This window comes from Sinocyclocheilus anshuiensis, unplaced genomic scaffold (genome assembly GCF_001515605.1).
Source record: "Sinocyclocheilus anshuiensis isolate Anshui unplaced genomic scaffold, SAMN03320099.WGS_v1.1 scaffold2, whole genome shotgun sequence".
NCBI classification, from domain to species: domain Eukaryota; kingdom Metazoa; phylum Chordata; class Actinopteri; order Cypriniformes; family Cyprinidae; genus Sinocyclocheilus; species Sinocyclocheilus anshuiensis.
In genome coordinates, this window is record NW_015542337.1 from 484977 (window position 1) to 499456 (window position 14480).

Sequence of the window (14480 nt, forward strand, 5' to 3'; positions counted from 1 at the left end):
GACTTTTTATTGCAAAATCTGGTCCTACATATTTTTATTGTGTAGGGTTTTATATTAAAAACAATACGGCACTCAAAATAGGCTACTTTATTGTGAATGTATGGCTAAGAATTTTCCTGCAGTGCCTAATGAAAATCATAACAGTGACTATATTATCGCAATTTAGCACAGCCTCTCCTAACATTACTTTTCGTAGCATTATTTCTTCCCTTTAAAATTTCTGCGATTTTAAATAGGCTATAGCCTATTATGCGCCTCTATAGCATTGAAACGCACCGTTTATGGTTTATGTGCCACTTCAGATGCAGATTAGCTATGTGTTACGTTTAGTGTAACTGGTAACAAATTTAAATGCAATACAGGTTCAAGAGGGTTTTTCCTCGCACGAAGCAATCTGTCATCATCTGTGCAACAGATCTAAAATTAACTCAAGTGACTGCAAAAGTACGTTCGTCTCCCAGTCCGAGGTTCTGAACGCTGGTCACGTGACGCCACTGCCTCATTCAGCAGTGAGCGCGCGCACTGGTTTATAGAGAATTTCACGGGAGAACGCGACAAACCATCACTCGCATACACTGTAGCCTAATTCTCCCCGCTCACTGCGTCACAGAAGAGGTAACGGGAGGCATTTCGGTGTCTTTTTCCAAAGCCTGAACGCATTCGACAACATTACGATGGTACAGTTTGGCATTCTTCGTTTTTCTCTGCGCTTCTTCCCTACTTCATGCCAAGGCGGTGATTGCAGTGGATGGGCAGAACGTGCCAGGCTTCGTTTCTAATCCAGAAAGTGCCCGTCTGCTCGGGGATCTGGCGCTAAGAAGATGTAAGGACCGAAACAAGCCTTCTCCCCCAAAACCAGCATCTTCTTCACAAAAATGCAGAAGGGAATTCGACTTAATGATGGTCATGTCACCTACCTGGGTCTTTTGGCAAAGAAAGACGGCACGAGGCGAGGCTGCTTAAGCAAAAAGAGCTCCGACAACACAAAATGGCACACCAAGTGGTTTGCTCTGTTGCAAAATATGCTTTTTTATTTTGAGAGCGAGTCCAGTTCGCGACCCTCGGGATTATACCTGTTGGAGGGATGTGTGTGTGACAGGTCGCCCTCACCCAAACCTTCACTGTCAGCCAAGGAGTGCTTAGAAAAACAGGTACGAAACAAACGGAACGACAACTTAGAATAGAGTTACTTTTGGGGTAGAGCAACTAAAAACGGGCATTTGGTTTCAAGTCAGCAGCGACTGGGGTTTGTTTTATGCGTAAAGATGATGAGCATGCGCTCGTCGAGACAACCAACAATTTTACCATCAGGCATCTGCTGCTTTGCTCGGTGCTCGGAGATTTTTGCACCTGATATCCCGTGTGTTCGTTTAATAGGGTTTATCTGTCATGTCTACTTTTTTTTCCTTGGAAATGAGCATCTTTTTTTCTGCGAGATGACATTACTGTGTTTAAAACCATCGGATAGGTTACATAATATGCGTATACTTATTAACAGATAGATTCCTTGTGTTTACATAAATTATAAATTAATAAAAAAAAATAGCTATATGTTTATGTTCTTTGTCATTAAAGTATAGTTCATCCAAACAATCAAAATGCTGTCATGTACTCAACCTCATGTTGTTTCAAACCTGTATGACTTTATCGTCTGTGGAACTCAAAAAGACAGCTTCAGTTACCATTCACTATCATTTAATGAAACAAGATGCAATGAAAGCGAATGGAGACTGATGCTGCGAGTCCCCTATACATTACGCCAAGCATCTCCCTTTTTCTATCACAGAATATATAACAACATGAAGGAGAGGGAATGAAATAATTATGTCAGTAGCCTACTACAGCGGTTTATGCAGAAACTTGTTTGTCAGTCTCACGCTAACGGCAGTCAACAGTTTACCGATTTAAGTTCAGTGTCTTTCATCGTTTGATATCCGTTTAGCTTTCCAGGAAAAAGGATGTTATTTATCAGCGTTTCTTGTCCGAGACATTTAAGTTTCGACTGTTCTGCTCTCTGCCTGACACAAGAGAGAAAATGACGCTAGAGAAGCATTTTATAAACCTCAGAGTCGCCATCATGCGGAAAACTGGCGTAGAATCGTAGTCTGTTTGGCGTATTGATTTAATTCCCGCGCTGATATTAATAGCATCCTACATTGGCAACTGCGTCTTCACAACGTGTTTAATAACAAATCGTTCCCAAAAGTGAACTTTATGTTCACAAGACACTGTTTGGGCGTCTGAAAAGGTGTTGTGCAGCATTTAATGTTCTTTATTCGAGTTATTGTGATCCAACACAGAGATGCTGCTGATCAGGCTAAACCTTGTGACTCCTTCAAAGATGTCATATTATCCTTTTTAAGTAGTTTGTCTATTTATTGTTACTGACACATAGTTATAACAATGTTATGTGGTTTGTGCCAACCTTGTTTGAGTTCAGAGTGAATATGAATTATTATTTTGACCAGAAAATAGCTTTATGCTCCTACAAAAACGTGTAGATGATGTAGCCTAAATTAAACGTGCACTCAGTTTTGTTTTGTTTTGTTTTTTTACTTCTTAAAATGTGTTAGATATAATAAAACGAGTTTCTGACAAATATGATTAAAAGGTTATTTGTCATCACTTATATAAGAAAAGCTGCTTTATTGTACATGGATTGGATGGTCTTCTAATGGAGGCCACCATGTTGAGATCACATGACCAACAGTGTCATGCAATAGAATGCAACAGAGCCCACCCACTTTTTTTTCTGGATAGGGATTTTAAAAAAAATTATTTGTTAAAAGCCTTAAACCTGACCAGCCAGCTCACAAAAACCAGAATTTGAAGCAAAAGTCAGACAAACATACAAAACTGTGAATTTAAAGGGTTAGGCCTAGTTCACCCAAAAATGACAATTCTGTCATTAATTACTCACCCTCATGTCGTTCCAAACCCGTAAGACCTTTGTTCATCTTCGGAACACAAATTAAGATATTTTTGATGGAATCTGAGAGCTGTCTGACCCTGCATAGACAGCAACTCAACTGAAATGTTCCCAGACAGAAATGTAGCAAGGAGATCTGTAAAATAATCCATGTGATATCAGTGGTTCATCCGCAATTATACGAAGCTACGAGAATACTTTTTGTGCGCAAAAGAAAAGAAAAAAACGACTTTATTCAGCAATTCATCTCCTACGCATCACCCTGGTGCCATTTTGGAGAATATCCGCTGGACGTAAACAACGTATGTTGTTCTCCAAAATGGCGCTACAGGGTGATGCGGAGGAGACGAATTGTTGAATAAAGTATTTTTTTTTCTTTTGCGCACAAAAAGTATTCTCGTAGATTTGTATAATTGCGGATGAACCACTGATGTCACATGGATTATTTTACAGATCTCCTTGCTACGTTTCTGGACTTGGGAACATTTCAGTTGCGTTGCTGTTTATGCAGGGACAGACAGCTCTCAGCTTCCATCAAAAATACCTTAATTTGTGTTCCGAAGATGAACGAAGGTCTTACGGGTTTGAAACGACATGAGGGTGAGTAATTAATGACAGAATTTTCATTTTTGGGTGAACTATCCGTTTAATGGCTTTAATGAGGGAAGGAAGTAGGCTACAATCCCATGAAGCATTGCAAGTGACATATATGAAAACAATAGATAAATATAAAACCACTGATTTAAAGATGTTGCTAAATATTAAAAATTATATTACAAGTCATTTGAGAGTGTCAAGAGAAGACTCAATTATGTCCTGCTTGTTGTGATTCTCTGATTGGTCGTTTTTTTTTTTGTTTTTTTTTTTGCGGAATCATAGGTAATGTAGTTATATGTGATGTGGGCTAATAGCTTCAACAAAAATAATCAACAGCCTCGTAACTCACAGTCAATCTGTCTTCAAAGTTATCATTAAATCAGTTCCCCAATGGAGAAAATGAATGTGTTGTTTTGCTTCAGGAACACGACTGTTGAACTCAACTGGACCTGGTTACTAATAATAACAATAATAGTACTGTATTAATATTAATCATTTTATTTTTTAAAACACTTTTGTGTTTATAAACTATAAACATGTAAGTTCATGGTGACAAGAATGTCCGTGATGCACTAGACAGTCCAAAAAGAATCAGTACGAGTGGAAAAATAAAATGTCCACTCAAGCGGTCCGTGTTGAAGTGATGACCCACAGCCACACAGAGTGAGGACAAACGGCAGGACGTCAAGTGGTGGCCATGGCCAGCACAACACCAAAATGTCTCGGTCTAAGACAGCAGCACTGCATTATAGAGGGAGAGACATACTGCGCACCAGCACGAACCCCTAACAATGCACAAAATGTGTTGGGATGTAGTCCAAGAATGTGGATTTTATAGATGCGTGCATGAAATAAATGATAATTATTGACAAAAAGGAGCAAAAACACTGTGAACCTATTGGTGTCAGTATAAAATCCAGTAAAATGTAAACAAAAACTTACTGAGTGCACCTTTAATTTTCAGCAGCAGCCACTTAATCACTGCAACTACATGGCGATCTAAAGTGAACAGTGGTTAGGACGGTTTATCACGTGATCCTGAAAGAAAATATCAGAAATGCTGCATCAGTTCTTCTTTGTTTTACAAGCACGCCTTTTGACTAATAGCCAGTGATGGAAACTGACATAGCTGAAGATGTTACACCTTGGCTGTCTTCAGCCTGCAGTGCTCATCTCTGTGTGTAAGGACCGCAATTCAACAAAAGTCTAAGACCTTCCTGTGAACAGCTGTCCCTGTGCTGACAAAGCAGGATGCGGCATGGAGTTTGATGCTGTGCCTGTCTGTCATCCTCTAAAGAACAGAGCGTAGTTAGAGCAACGTTACCTAACAATCAACGACTCAGTGTTTGACAGAGTCACGCACACTTCATCCTTTATATTAGGCATGCACACTGTAACCTCATTCAGTGTATCTCATTTGCATAAATAATTTTACACTGGCAAGCTTTGGGTTTTCACCGAAAAGGAAATAATGTAAGATGCCTGCTTTACTGCTAATACTTGCCTTGAGCAGAGCAGCCAATATAGATGCTTTCATCGGTCTTCCACATACACTTATTTATATATTTAATGGAGCAGATAGCGAAATACATAGTAATGTCTATTGCAATTCATGAGTCTTGAGTAAGCACACTTCTTTTTTTCATGTGATTTCGATGATTTCATTAACTTCCTAATTTAAAAAAATGTCAGTGTCTTAAAGGGAAAGGGTTACCCAAAAATAAAGACTTTAATCTTTTTTTTAATAAAATCTATTGTCTAAATCTATGTCATTGATCTTATTGTGAGTGTTTTTTTTAGTCCTGCCCTACATTTCTTTCCTTTTTTGATAATCTTTTTCACTCAGATATATGTCATAATACAGAATGTGTCATAATACAAAACACGCAATTATCATTTGAACAAGGGGCTTTTTTTTTGTTTGGTCTTTTGAACTGATCTGAAAGAGAAATGCCTTAGTTATACATAATTTTTTTTTTGTTTATTATACTTTAGTCTTTGGAGCTGCAATTGTCAAATAAAGAGCTATACTTTTTTATTTCAAGAAAAAAGATCCATGGTCATGAATTAAAGCATGTTAAATCCCCACATCCCTACATTTTTTTCCTGTTTATTCCAGATCCTTCATTAGAGCTTATCTAAAGTCTGTGGACCTAATGAGGTTCTTGTAACCTCTTATGATCTTAATATAGTGTTTGTTCCATATTCATATTTAGCATTATACAGTTCTTCTCTTTCTCCAGGTGTGCCAACTCACAGAAACAGGAGCGAAAAAGTGGGACACTCTATTTAATCTAGAGTTTGGTGCTACACAGGTGTATATTTACTTCCTTTTCTAGGAAAAAAAATCAGCCCAATTCAGTGTGAGATGCACAATTTGCAGACCGGTCCCCACATCCATTTTAATTTCTAATCAAATTTAGTTTTTCTTTTTTTTTTGGAACACTGCAGTGTTCCTAGATGTTATTCACTAATCTAAAAAAGCACTTATTCAGCACAAAGGTGCTTTTGGGCAATGTGCGTATTGGTGTATTCAACACAAATTTGTGTTTTATTGAAAACCATCCCGCTACCTTTCCTTTCATTGTCATTGTATTTACATACCAATCACTCTGCTCTACCATTCATTTATTGGCCCTACTTTAATATATCTGCATTTTAGCCCATGGTTCCTATGGCAACTCCTATTTGCATGAGAAAAAGAGTGGTTGGAGGGATAGTGTGTGTGTGTGTGTGTTGTGGGAGCATGCAGCAGTGTGTTGCGCCTCCTTCATTAATGCTAACGCTGTTTGGGCTAAATTTGTTCTGTTCAGTACCTCTGAGGGGTCAGGGCCCATTTATAGCAAAACACTCATCTCTCTTTTGGGAACAGCTGCATTTTTGCAGCTCAACAGAATGAGCCTGTGCATGTAGACTTACTGATGCTTGCTATTTTGGTCTGCTTGCAGATTGCACTTGTGTTAGTGCTCAAGACTGACATAATAAAATTGGTCCTTTACAGAGGTGTGGGAACATGAAGAACGATGCAAAAAATAGAGCATACATCTTGCTAAGGGTGTGCATTATGGATTTGACTTGTAACAGTCATGGTGGTACACTTTTATTCAGTGTTCGAACTATACCGTGGACTTTGGGGGAGCCCACTTTTTTTTTTATAACGGGGCGGGAGTTGTTGCACTGCTTGCGCGTGCCTCAAAAGAGGGCTTACAATGATTTACAAAGATACATAACTTGCAAGCACTATATAGGATAAATCACTATACAGGATTTACCCTATTATACTTTATCGACACGAATTGATAGGTGAAACAACAAACAGCCACCCACAAATAGTCTATAAACAAAGCATCAGGCTGTCTTTGAGTTCAACAAATCACGTTTTCAGGGGAGCCCATGTCTTATTAAGGGGAGCCGAGCTCCCCCTAGCTCCCCCGTAGTTCGCACCCTGCTTTTATTCCTTTACAGGCCATTTCCTTTCCCAAAACCATGGTTCACTTAATTTAGCAAAGGCTGATGTGACAGGTAACAGGTTGCAGAATAGGGATATATGGGTGTCTGATGAAAGAATGTGAAAGGACCTGTCTGAACTCATTCATTATACAGCAACTTTCATAATGTGTTATTTACAGTTCCTTTGTTTTGTTTGACTGTGCTTAAAGATAAGAGCAATCATTTTTGAATGTCATATACATTATTTGAAGCAACTTATGCTCCATTATCTGATTTTGTAATAGTTGCAGTTTTCTAATTTGTAGGCTTGAAGCACATTTGGTTTGATTTATCTTGTAATTAATGGGTTTTGTGAACATTTTATGCAAATATTTTTAAAATTGTTCTTCATATTGCGACTTTAAAACACTTGATTGTTCACACATTGATGTTTATTGTGTGTGTGAGTGCATGTGTATATACACTAAAATACATATGAGTCAGTTAGGTGTGTGAATATACATGACTCAGCTGTAAGTTGAAAGAATGAAGGCAGTTTTGGTTTAGCAGAGTCTTGACCTTGCTCATAGAAAGGAAAAGGTAAAAGAACCAACAACTTTAACCGTGAGAATTTCAACAATATGACATATGTCTAAAAGATCAGCAGGACAGGATGAACGTATGTGGGCAATTTAAAAAGCTTTAAAGCAAATAATTACCATGTTTTTTTTTTTCATGCATCAGTTTTTTAATAAGCATATAATTTTTCCAAGACATCAGCTGGGCAGCGTTGATGAAAAACAGTCCTGGAATGGGCACTGGATGCTTAAAGATTGTAAAGATGGGAATTTATTAAGGTTTGTTGGTTTGCAGATTTGTTTTTGGTTCAGATCTGTGAATTAGACTTAGTTATTATTCAACAAGTTATTGAATTAGAGTTATTGAACAAGTATACAGTACTGCTCTTCATAAAATGTCTAAAGTCAAAACAAGGTCCCAGTCTGTAAACATCTTGATAATGGGTTCTAAGTGATTTCATGTCAACCACAGACTTTTAGACTTCATTCCAATTATTCACTGCATGGTGCAGGAAACTGGTATGTCAATTAGATCAATCCCTAAATGCACCTGAGATCAACAACAATTGACTGTTTGTTAAGCCCCGCCCACTTTAGTTACTCTTGCTCTCAGTCAAGCTTTATAGAATGTTACACATTAATGAATTTGAGAACTGTGAATGTATATAATTACACACACACACACACACACACACACACACACACACACACCACGAGTTTTTACACAAGTCAAGCTTTATAGAATGTTACACATTAATGAATTTGAGAACTGTGAATGTATATAATTACACACACACACACACACACACACACACACACACACACACTACCAGTTTTTGAACAGTAAAATTTTTTATGTTTTTAAAGAAGTCTCTTCTGCTCACAAAGCCTGCATTTATTTGATACAAAGTACAGCAAAAACAAAAAGAATTTGAAATATTTTTACTATTTAAAATAACTGTTTTCTATTTGAATATATTTTAAAATATAATTTATTCCTGTGATTTCAAAGCTGAATTTTTAGCATCACTACTCCAGGTATGATCCTTGAGAAATCATTCTAATATTCTGATTTCCTGATCAAAAAACATTTATTATTATTATGTTGAAAACAGCTGAGTAGATTTTTTCAGGTTTCTTCAATGAAAAGAAAGTTCGGAAGAACAACAAAATATATACTGACTCCAAGCTTTTGAATGGTATAGTGTATAATGTTACAAAATATTTTTTATTTCAGATAAATGCTGATATTTAGAACTTTCCATTCATCAAGAATCCTGAAAAAATTTACTCAACTGTTTTAAATATTGATAATAATAATAATTAAAAAAATGTTTCTTGAACAGCAAATCAGCATATTAGAATGATTTCTGAAAGATCATGTTACACTAAAGACTGGAGTAATGATGCTGAAAATTTAGCTTTGATCACAGGAATAAACTACATTTCACGAGTTCACGCTTACATATAATTAGCTGAAGTACGGTAATGCATATTTGACGTGCTGTCCGGGGAAGGGCTCCGAGCTCGGGAATGGCCCGAACCAAGGCTTTGGGCCGACCGGCAAGAAGGACTCTCACGACATCCGACGAGAGATCAAGACTCACGCCATCAGATGGATAAGTCTCGCTTGCGGGCGGCAAGTATAGAAGCCCAACCGGGCGTACTCTCGCCGACATCTGACGGGAGAACGAGAATCACTGCATCAGACGGGTAAGCCTCGCCGGGCGGGGAGAGAGAAAAGGAACACCCGACTCGATGCTCAACGGGAGCTCACATCGTTGGAACAGGTGAGCCCTACCGGCCGATGGGGGAGGAGCAGCGTGATTGTATAGCCCTACCAGGAGGGCCCGAGTTGCCTCGACTGGAACAGCTCGCGGTGTCGGCGTACTGGCTGACAAGCCCCTGCTAATCATTAGGCAGAGGGCAAAATGGCTGTCCGAGAGGGCCCATAAAGCCTCCGACTGGAGATCAAGACTCAGGACGACGGACGTGTGGGTCCTCTCGGTTTGGCAGATAAAAAGGCTTTGGGCCGTCCGGCAAGGAGGACTCTTGCGACATTCGACGGGAGATCAAGACTCACGGCATTGGATGGATAAGTCTCGCTTGCGGGCGGCAAGTATAGAAGCTGAACCGGGAGTACTCTCACCGACATCTGACGGAAGATCAAAACTCATTGCATCAGACATGTAAGCCTCGCCGGGCAGGGAGAGAGAAAAGGAAAACCCGACTGGGAGCACATAATACGGGAATATTAATTCTGAATAGTGAGGTACTGGAGTTGGGAATTGGTCCGCCTCTGGAGCCAGCGTCCTGAATTTCTGAAACAGAAAGCGAGACAGAGAGTCAGCAATTTGGTTTTCTGAACCTGGAACGTGTTTGGCAATTATTATAAATTGGTCGCATGCTGCGATCCATATTAAGCGTCTAAGTAGAGGCGTGAGGGCGGAAGAATGAGAACGGCCTTTATTAATACACTGAACAGCTGCTTCGTTGTAGCAGTGCACTAAGATACTTTTAGAAGCCCATTCATTCCCCCACAGGAAGGCTGCTACCACGAGGGGGTAGAGCTCAAAAAAAGCTGAGGACTGAGGTGAGCCCTGCAGCTGGGGGGGCCATGGAGACGCAAACCAACGTCCTTGGTAAAAACCTCCGAAGCCAATTGAGGGAGCTGCGTCTGTAAATAGTTGGATGTCAACTGGAGATGAAACGAGGTTGTTGTAGAAAAGGGAAAGGCCATTCCATTGTTTAAGGAACATTATCCAGAACTTAAATTCGTCACGGCATGCGTGAGATAAGGGAATGAGGTGCTCGAGCACGTGGACCGAAGACGCGAGTGAGAGAAGATGCGAGATGAAAGGGCGGCCTTGGGGAATGATGCGCATTGCGAAGTTTAAGTGCCCGAGCAGAGAAAGGAGTTTGCGTTTAGAACAGCTTGGGCTGGTGAGGAGGGTAGAGGAGACGAGGATTATTCTATGGATCTTCTCCTTGGGCAGGGAAAGCTGAAATTTAGCTGAGTCTAAGTTGATGCCGAGGAACTCGATGAATGTAGCGGGACCCATGGTTTTTTCCTGAGTGATGGGGATCCCAAGCTCAGAAAAAACTTTTTGGACTGTGAGGATGTGGGCAGCTGGGATTACGTCGGGAGGTGAAATGACCAGAAAGTCGTCTAGGAGGTGAATAAGGTGGGGAATTGCATAATTATTGGACAAGATCCAGCAAACGGCTTCTGATAACATGTCAAAAATTTTGGGGCTGCTTTTGCATCCAAAGGTTAAACAGACGGCGAAATAGAATTTCCCGAGCCATCGTATCCCGAACAAATGCCATGAGTCCGGATGAATAGGCATCACTTTGAAGGCAGAAGTGATGTCTATTTTTGTGAGCCAGGCTCCTCGACCCGCAATTTTAATCAATTCGATTGCCTGATCTATGTCGTGGTACTTGAGAGAAAATTTGTCAAGAGGGATCAAGCTATTAATGCTTGGGACCATGGAATTATGTGGTGATGACAGATCAATTATTTGGCGTTCCTTACCTGAAAATTTCCTAGTAGCCACTCCGATGGGGCTGACGCGAAACGTTTCGAAGGGGGGTTTATCGAAAGGGCCGATCATAAAGCCTAACTTTACTTCTTTTTTGATTAGGTTGTCTACGACGTCGGACTCTGCGTGGGCGGATTGGAGATTATTATAGATTAAATTTTGGGAAAGCACGCATTCGACGCCAGGGTTTAAACCGTGTCTGAGGCCAGACAGAAGATAATTAGTGAATTCTTTGTCTGGGTGGTGAGCGAGTTCGATGGTCAGGCGAGAAATATTCAAGGGAGTCAATAGGTAATTTTTAGATTTTTTATTCACTTTGTACACTGGGCAAACGATGCGGGCGTGAGCTCTGCCGCAGAATCTGCAGATGTGAAGGTAGCGGCAGCGCTGTCTGATGCATCTCCCGCTGTTGAACGAGATGCATGACTGCCTGTTATCTGCTGCTGATGGGGCTGTTTGCTCGGGACCCGAGTTTGCAGTAGCTGCGGATCTTGGGACGTAGCTGGTGGATTTCACCGAGGAAGTATCAGGGCATGAGGGTATAGAGGGGTTGATTTGTGGGCAAGTCATGGTGGAGTGAGCGACTGAACTACAAACCGCACAAGAAATGTTCCTGCAGCCTAAAAATACCCGGCTGTGGAGATCTGGATCAAGTGTGCCCCAGTAAGGGCACTGGTTCCATTGAGCGACTTGTACTGCACATTTTGCAGAAAAAAAGCTTGTGGTACATGTAAAAATGCCCCCCTCCGTAGGACAACGTGAGCTCGGCTATGATTGACAAATAATAATTGAGTTTGCGTCGCCTGGTGGGGAATTGCATAATTATTGGACAAGATCCAGCAAACGGCTTCTGATAACATATCGAAAATTTTGGGGCTGCTTCTGCATCCAAAGGTTAAACGGAAAGCGAAATAGAATTTCCCGAGCCATCGTATCCCGAACAAATGCCATGAGTCCGGATGAATAGGCATCACTTTGAAGGCAGAAGTGATGTCTATTTTTGTGAGCCAGGCTCCTCGACCCGCAATTTTAATCAAGTCGACTGCCTGATCTATGTCGTGGTACTTGAGAGAAAATTTGTCAAGAGGGATCAAGCTATTAATGCTTGGGACCATGGAATTATGTGGTGATGACAGATCAATTATTTGGCGTTCCTTACCTGAAAATTTCCTAGTAGCCACTCCGATGGGGCTGACGCGAAACGTTTCGAAGGGGGGTTTATCGAAAGGGCCGATCATAAAGCCTAACTTTACTTCTTTTTTGATTAGGTTGTCTACGATGTCGGACTCTGCATGGGACGGATTGGAGATTATTGCAGATGAAATTTTGGGAAAGTGCGCATTCGACGGCGGGGTTAAAAATGTGTCTGAGGCCAGACAGAAGATAATTAGTGAATTCTTTGTCTGGGTGGTGAGCGAGTTCGATGGTCAGGCGAGAAATATTCAAGGGAGTCAATAGGTAATTTTTAGATTTTTTATTCACTTTGTACACTGGGCAAACGATGCGGGCGTGAGCTCTGCCGCAGAATCTGCAGATGTGAAGGTAGCGGCAGCGCTGTCTGATGCATCTCCCGCTGTTGAACGAGATGCATGACTGCCTGTTATCTGCTGCTGATGGGGCTGTTTGCTCGGGACCCGAGTTTGCAGTAGCTGCGGATCTTGGGACGTAGCTGGTGGATTTCACCGAGGAAGTATCAGGGCATGAGGGTATAGAGGGGTTGATTTGTGGGCAAGTCATGGTGGAGTGAGCGACTGACCTACAAACCGCACAAGAAATGTTCCTGCAGCCTAAAAATACCCGGCTGTGGAGATCTGGATCAAGTGTGCCCCAGTAAGGGCACTGGTTCCATTGAGCGACTTGTACTGCACATTTTGCAGAAAAAAAGCTTGTGGTACATGTAAAAATGCCCCCCTCCGTAGGACAACGTGAGCTCGGCTATGATTGACAAATAATAATTGAGTTTGCGTCGCCTGTGGGGGAAGGCTGAACAGATGATCTCGCTGAACTGACTAAATGCAATGGTGAACTCAGAAAAAGAATGTAGTCGTGATGAAAGAGGATTTGGGTTTTTTAAAGTGACTGAGAAATCCCCGCAGTCTATTTGACGGTTTGAGTCGGAAGTGGGCAGGAGGGAAAGAAGCGAGATTGACGTCCGCACCTGCTAATATCTGTGCTCGGATGTTGTGAGCCACTTGGGGAGGTTCAGAGGCGTTTGATGGGGCGGGCATTGGTGTAGCAGTGAAGAGCGAGTATTGTGATTTCGCTTGGAGGAGAGAGTTGAAGGGGACTGGGGGCGGGGCTGTGTTTTGACAGTGAGTGCGACCAAGCGCTTCCTTGGGCCGCGGGCCCCGAGCTGGAAGGGGCAGGTGGCGGAGCTGTGTGTGACGGCCAGTGCGGCCAAGCGCTTGCTTGGGCTGCGGGCCCCGAACTGGAGGTGGCGGGCGGCAGGACTGTGTATGACAGTCAGTGCGGCCAAGCGCTTGCTTGGGCTGCAGGGCCCGAACTGAAGGTGGCGGGCGGCGGGGCCGTGTTCGAAGGCCAGTGCGGCCAAGCGCTTGCTTGGGCTGCGAGGTCTGAGCTGAAAGTGGCGTGCGGCGGGGCTGTGATTGGTGGCGGAGGCGGCCAAGTGCTTGCTTGAGCTACGGGCCCCAGTGTTGTTGAAGTAGAAGCCGCGGTGCGAGGCTGAGCTGCGGCCGGTATCGCATGCACCCTTGCGGGGGCGGGATCCGGGGCCAGGCTTGCTGACGGCCTGAAGCGGCGACTTGATAATCGCAGAGAGCTGGGCCTTGCGCAGGAGGAAAACGGTGGAGTCCGGCGAGGCGTATCTGGAGGTTTGCCTTGCCTTTTGCCCTTCTTTGGGGTTGGGGTGGACTCGGGAGAGAGGTTAGTTAGATGCAGATTTGTGTACAAGTCATATAATTCTGCTTTGTTTAACTTGCGTGAAGGCTGGACGTCGGATTTGGTCAGCGCTTGCCTCAGACTCGACACAGTCCACTTTCCTATTGGCGGAATCGTTGGCCTGGCCGAGCAATAGGAGGACGCCGGGGAGTCGACTGGGGTTCTCACCGGAGGTGGCGAGGGCAGGCCTAGGCATCTTGGGAGGCGAGTGGCTGCTCGAGCCGTACCGCGTCTGCGAGATGGGGCCTGGGGCTCGATTGCGGATTGCGGTGGAGGAGGAGTGGTCTTAGGGCCGACTGGTTGCGGCGATGGAACCGGAGGATAGTTGGATTTTGGATTCGACGAGGAGGTTTGTCTTTGCGACATGGTTGTAGACGAGCGAACCAAGATGCTGATAAACCTTCGATGGATAGAGGTAAGTCAGCTGTATTTATGCCATGGTGTTGATTAACTTGAGTGCGCTCCACCTGTGTTAATTAGGCTAAGTATCTGACGCGCTCCTCT

General features: G+C 42.6%; 1 protein-coding gene across 1 annotated transcript in view; it reads left to right on the forward strand.

Annotated features, from left to right (window-relative positions):
* Positions 1-533: 533 nt before the first annotated feature.
* Positions 534-14480, forward strand: part of LOC107691143 (ras-specific guanine nucleotide-releasing factor 1-like) — a 54775-nt gene continuing 40828 nt past the window's right edge. The window contains exon 1 of the mRNA XM_016489628.1: positions 534-1151. Coding sequence (XP_016345114.1) covers positions 876-1151 — 276 coding nt within the window. The 5' untranslated portion in view covers positions 534-875. The remainder of the gene's footprint in view (positions 1152-14480) is intronic.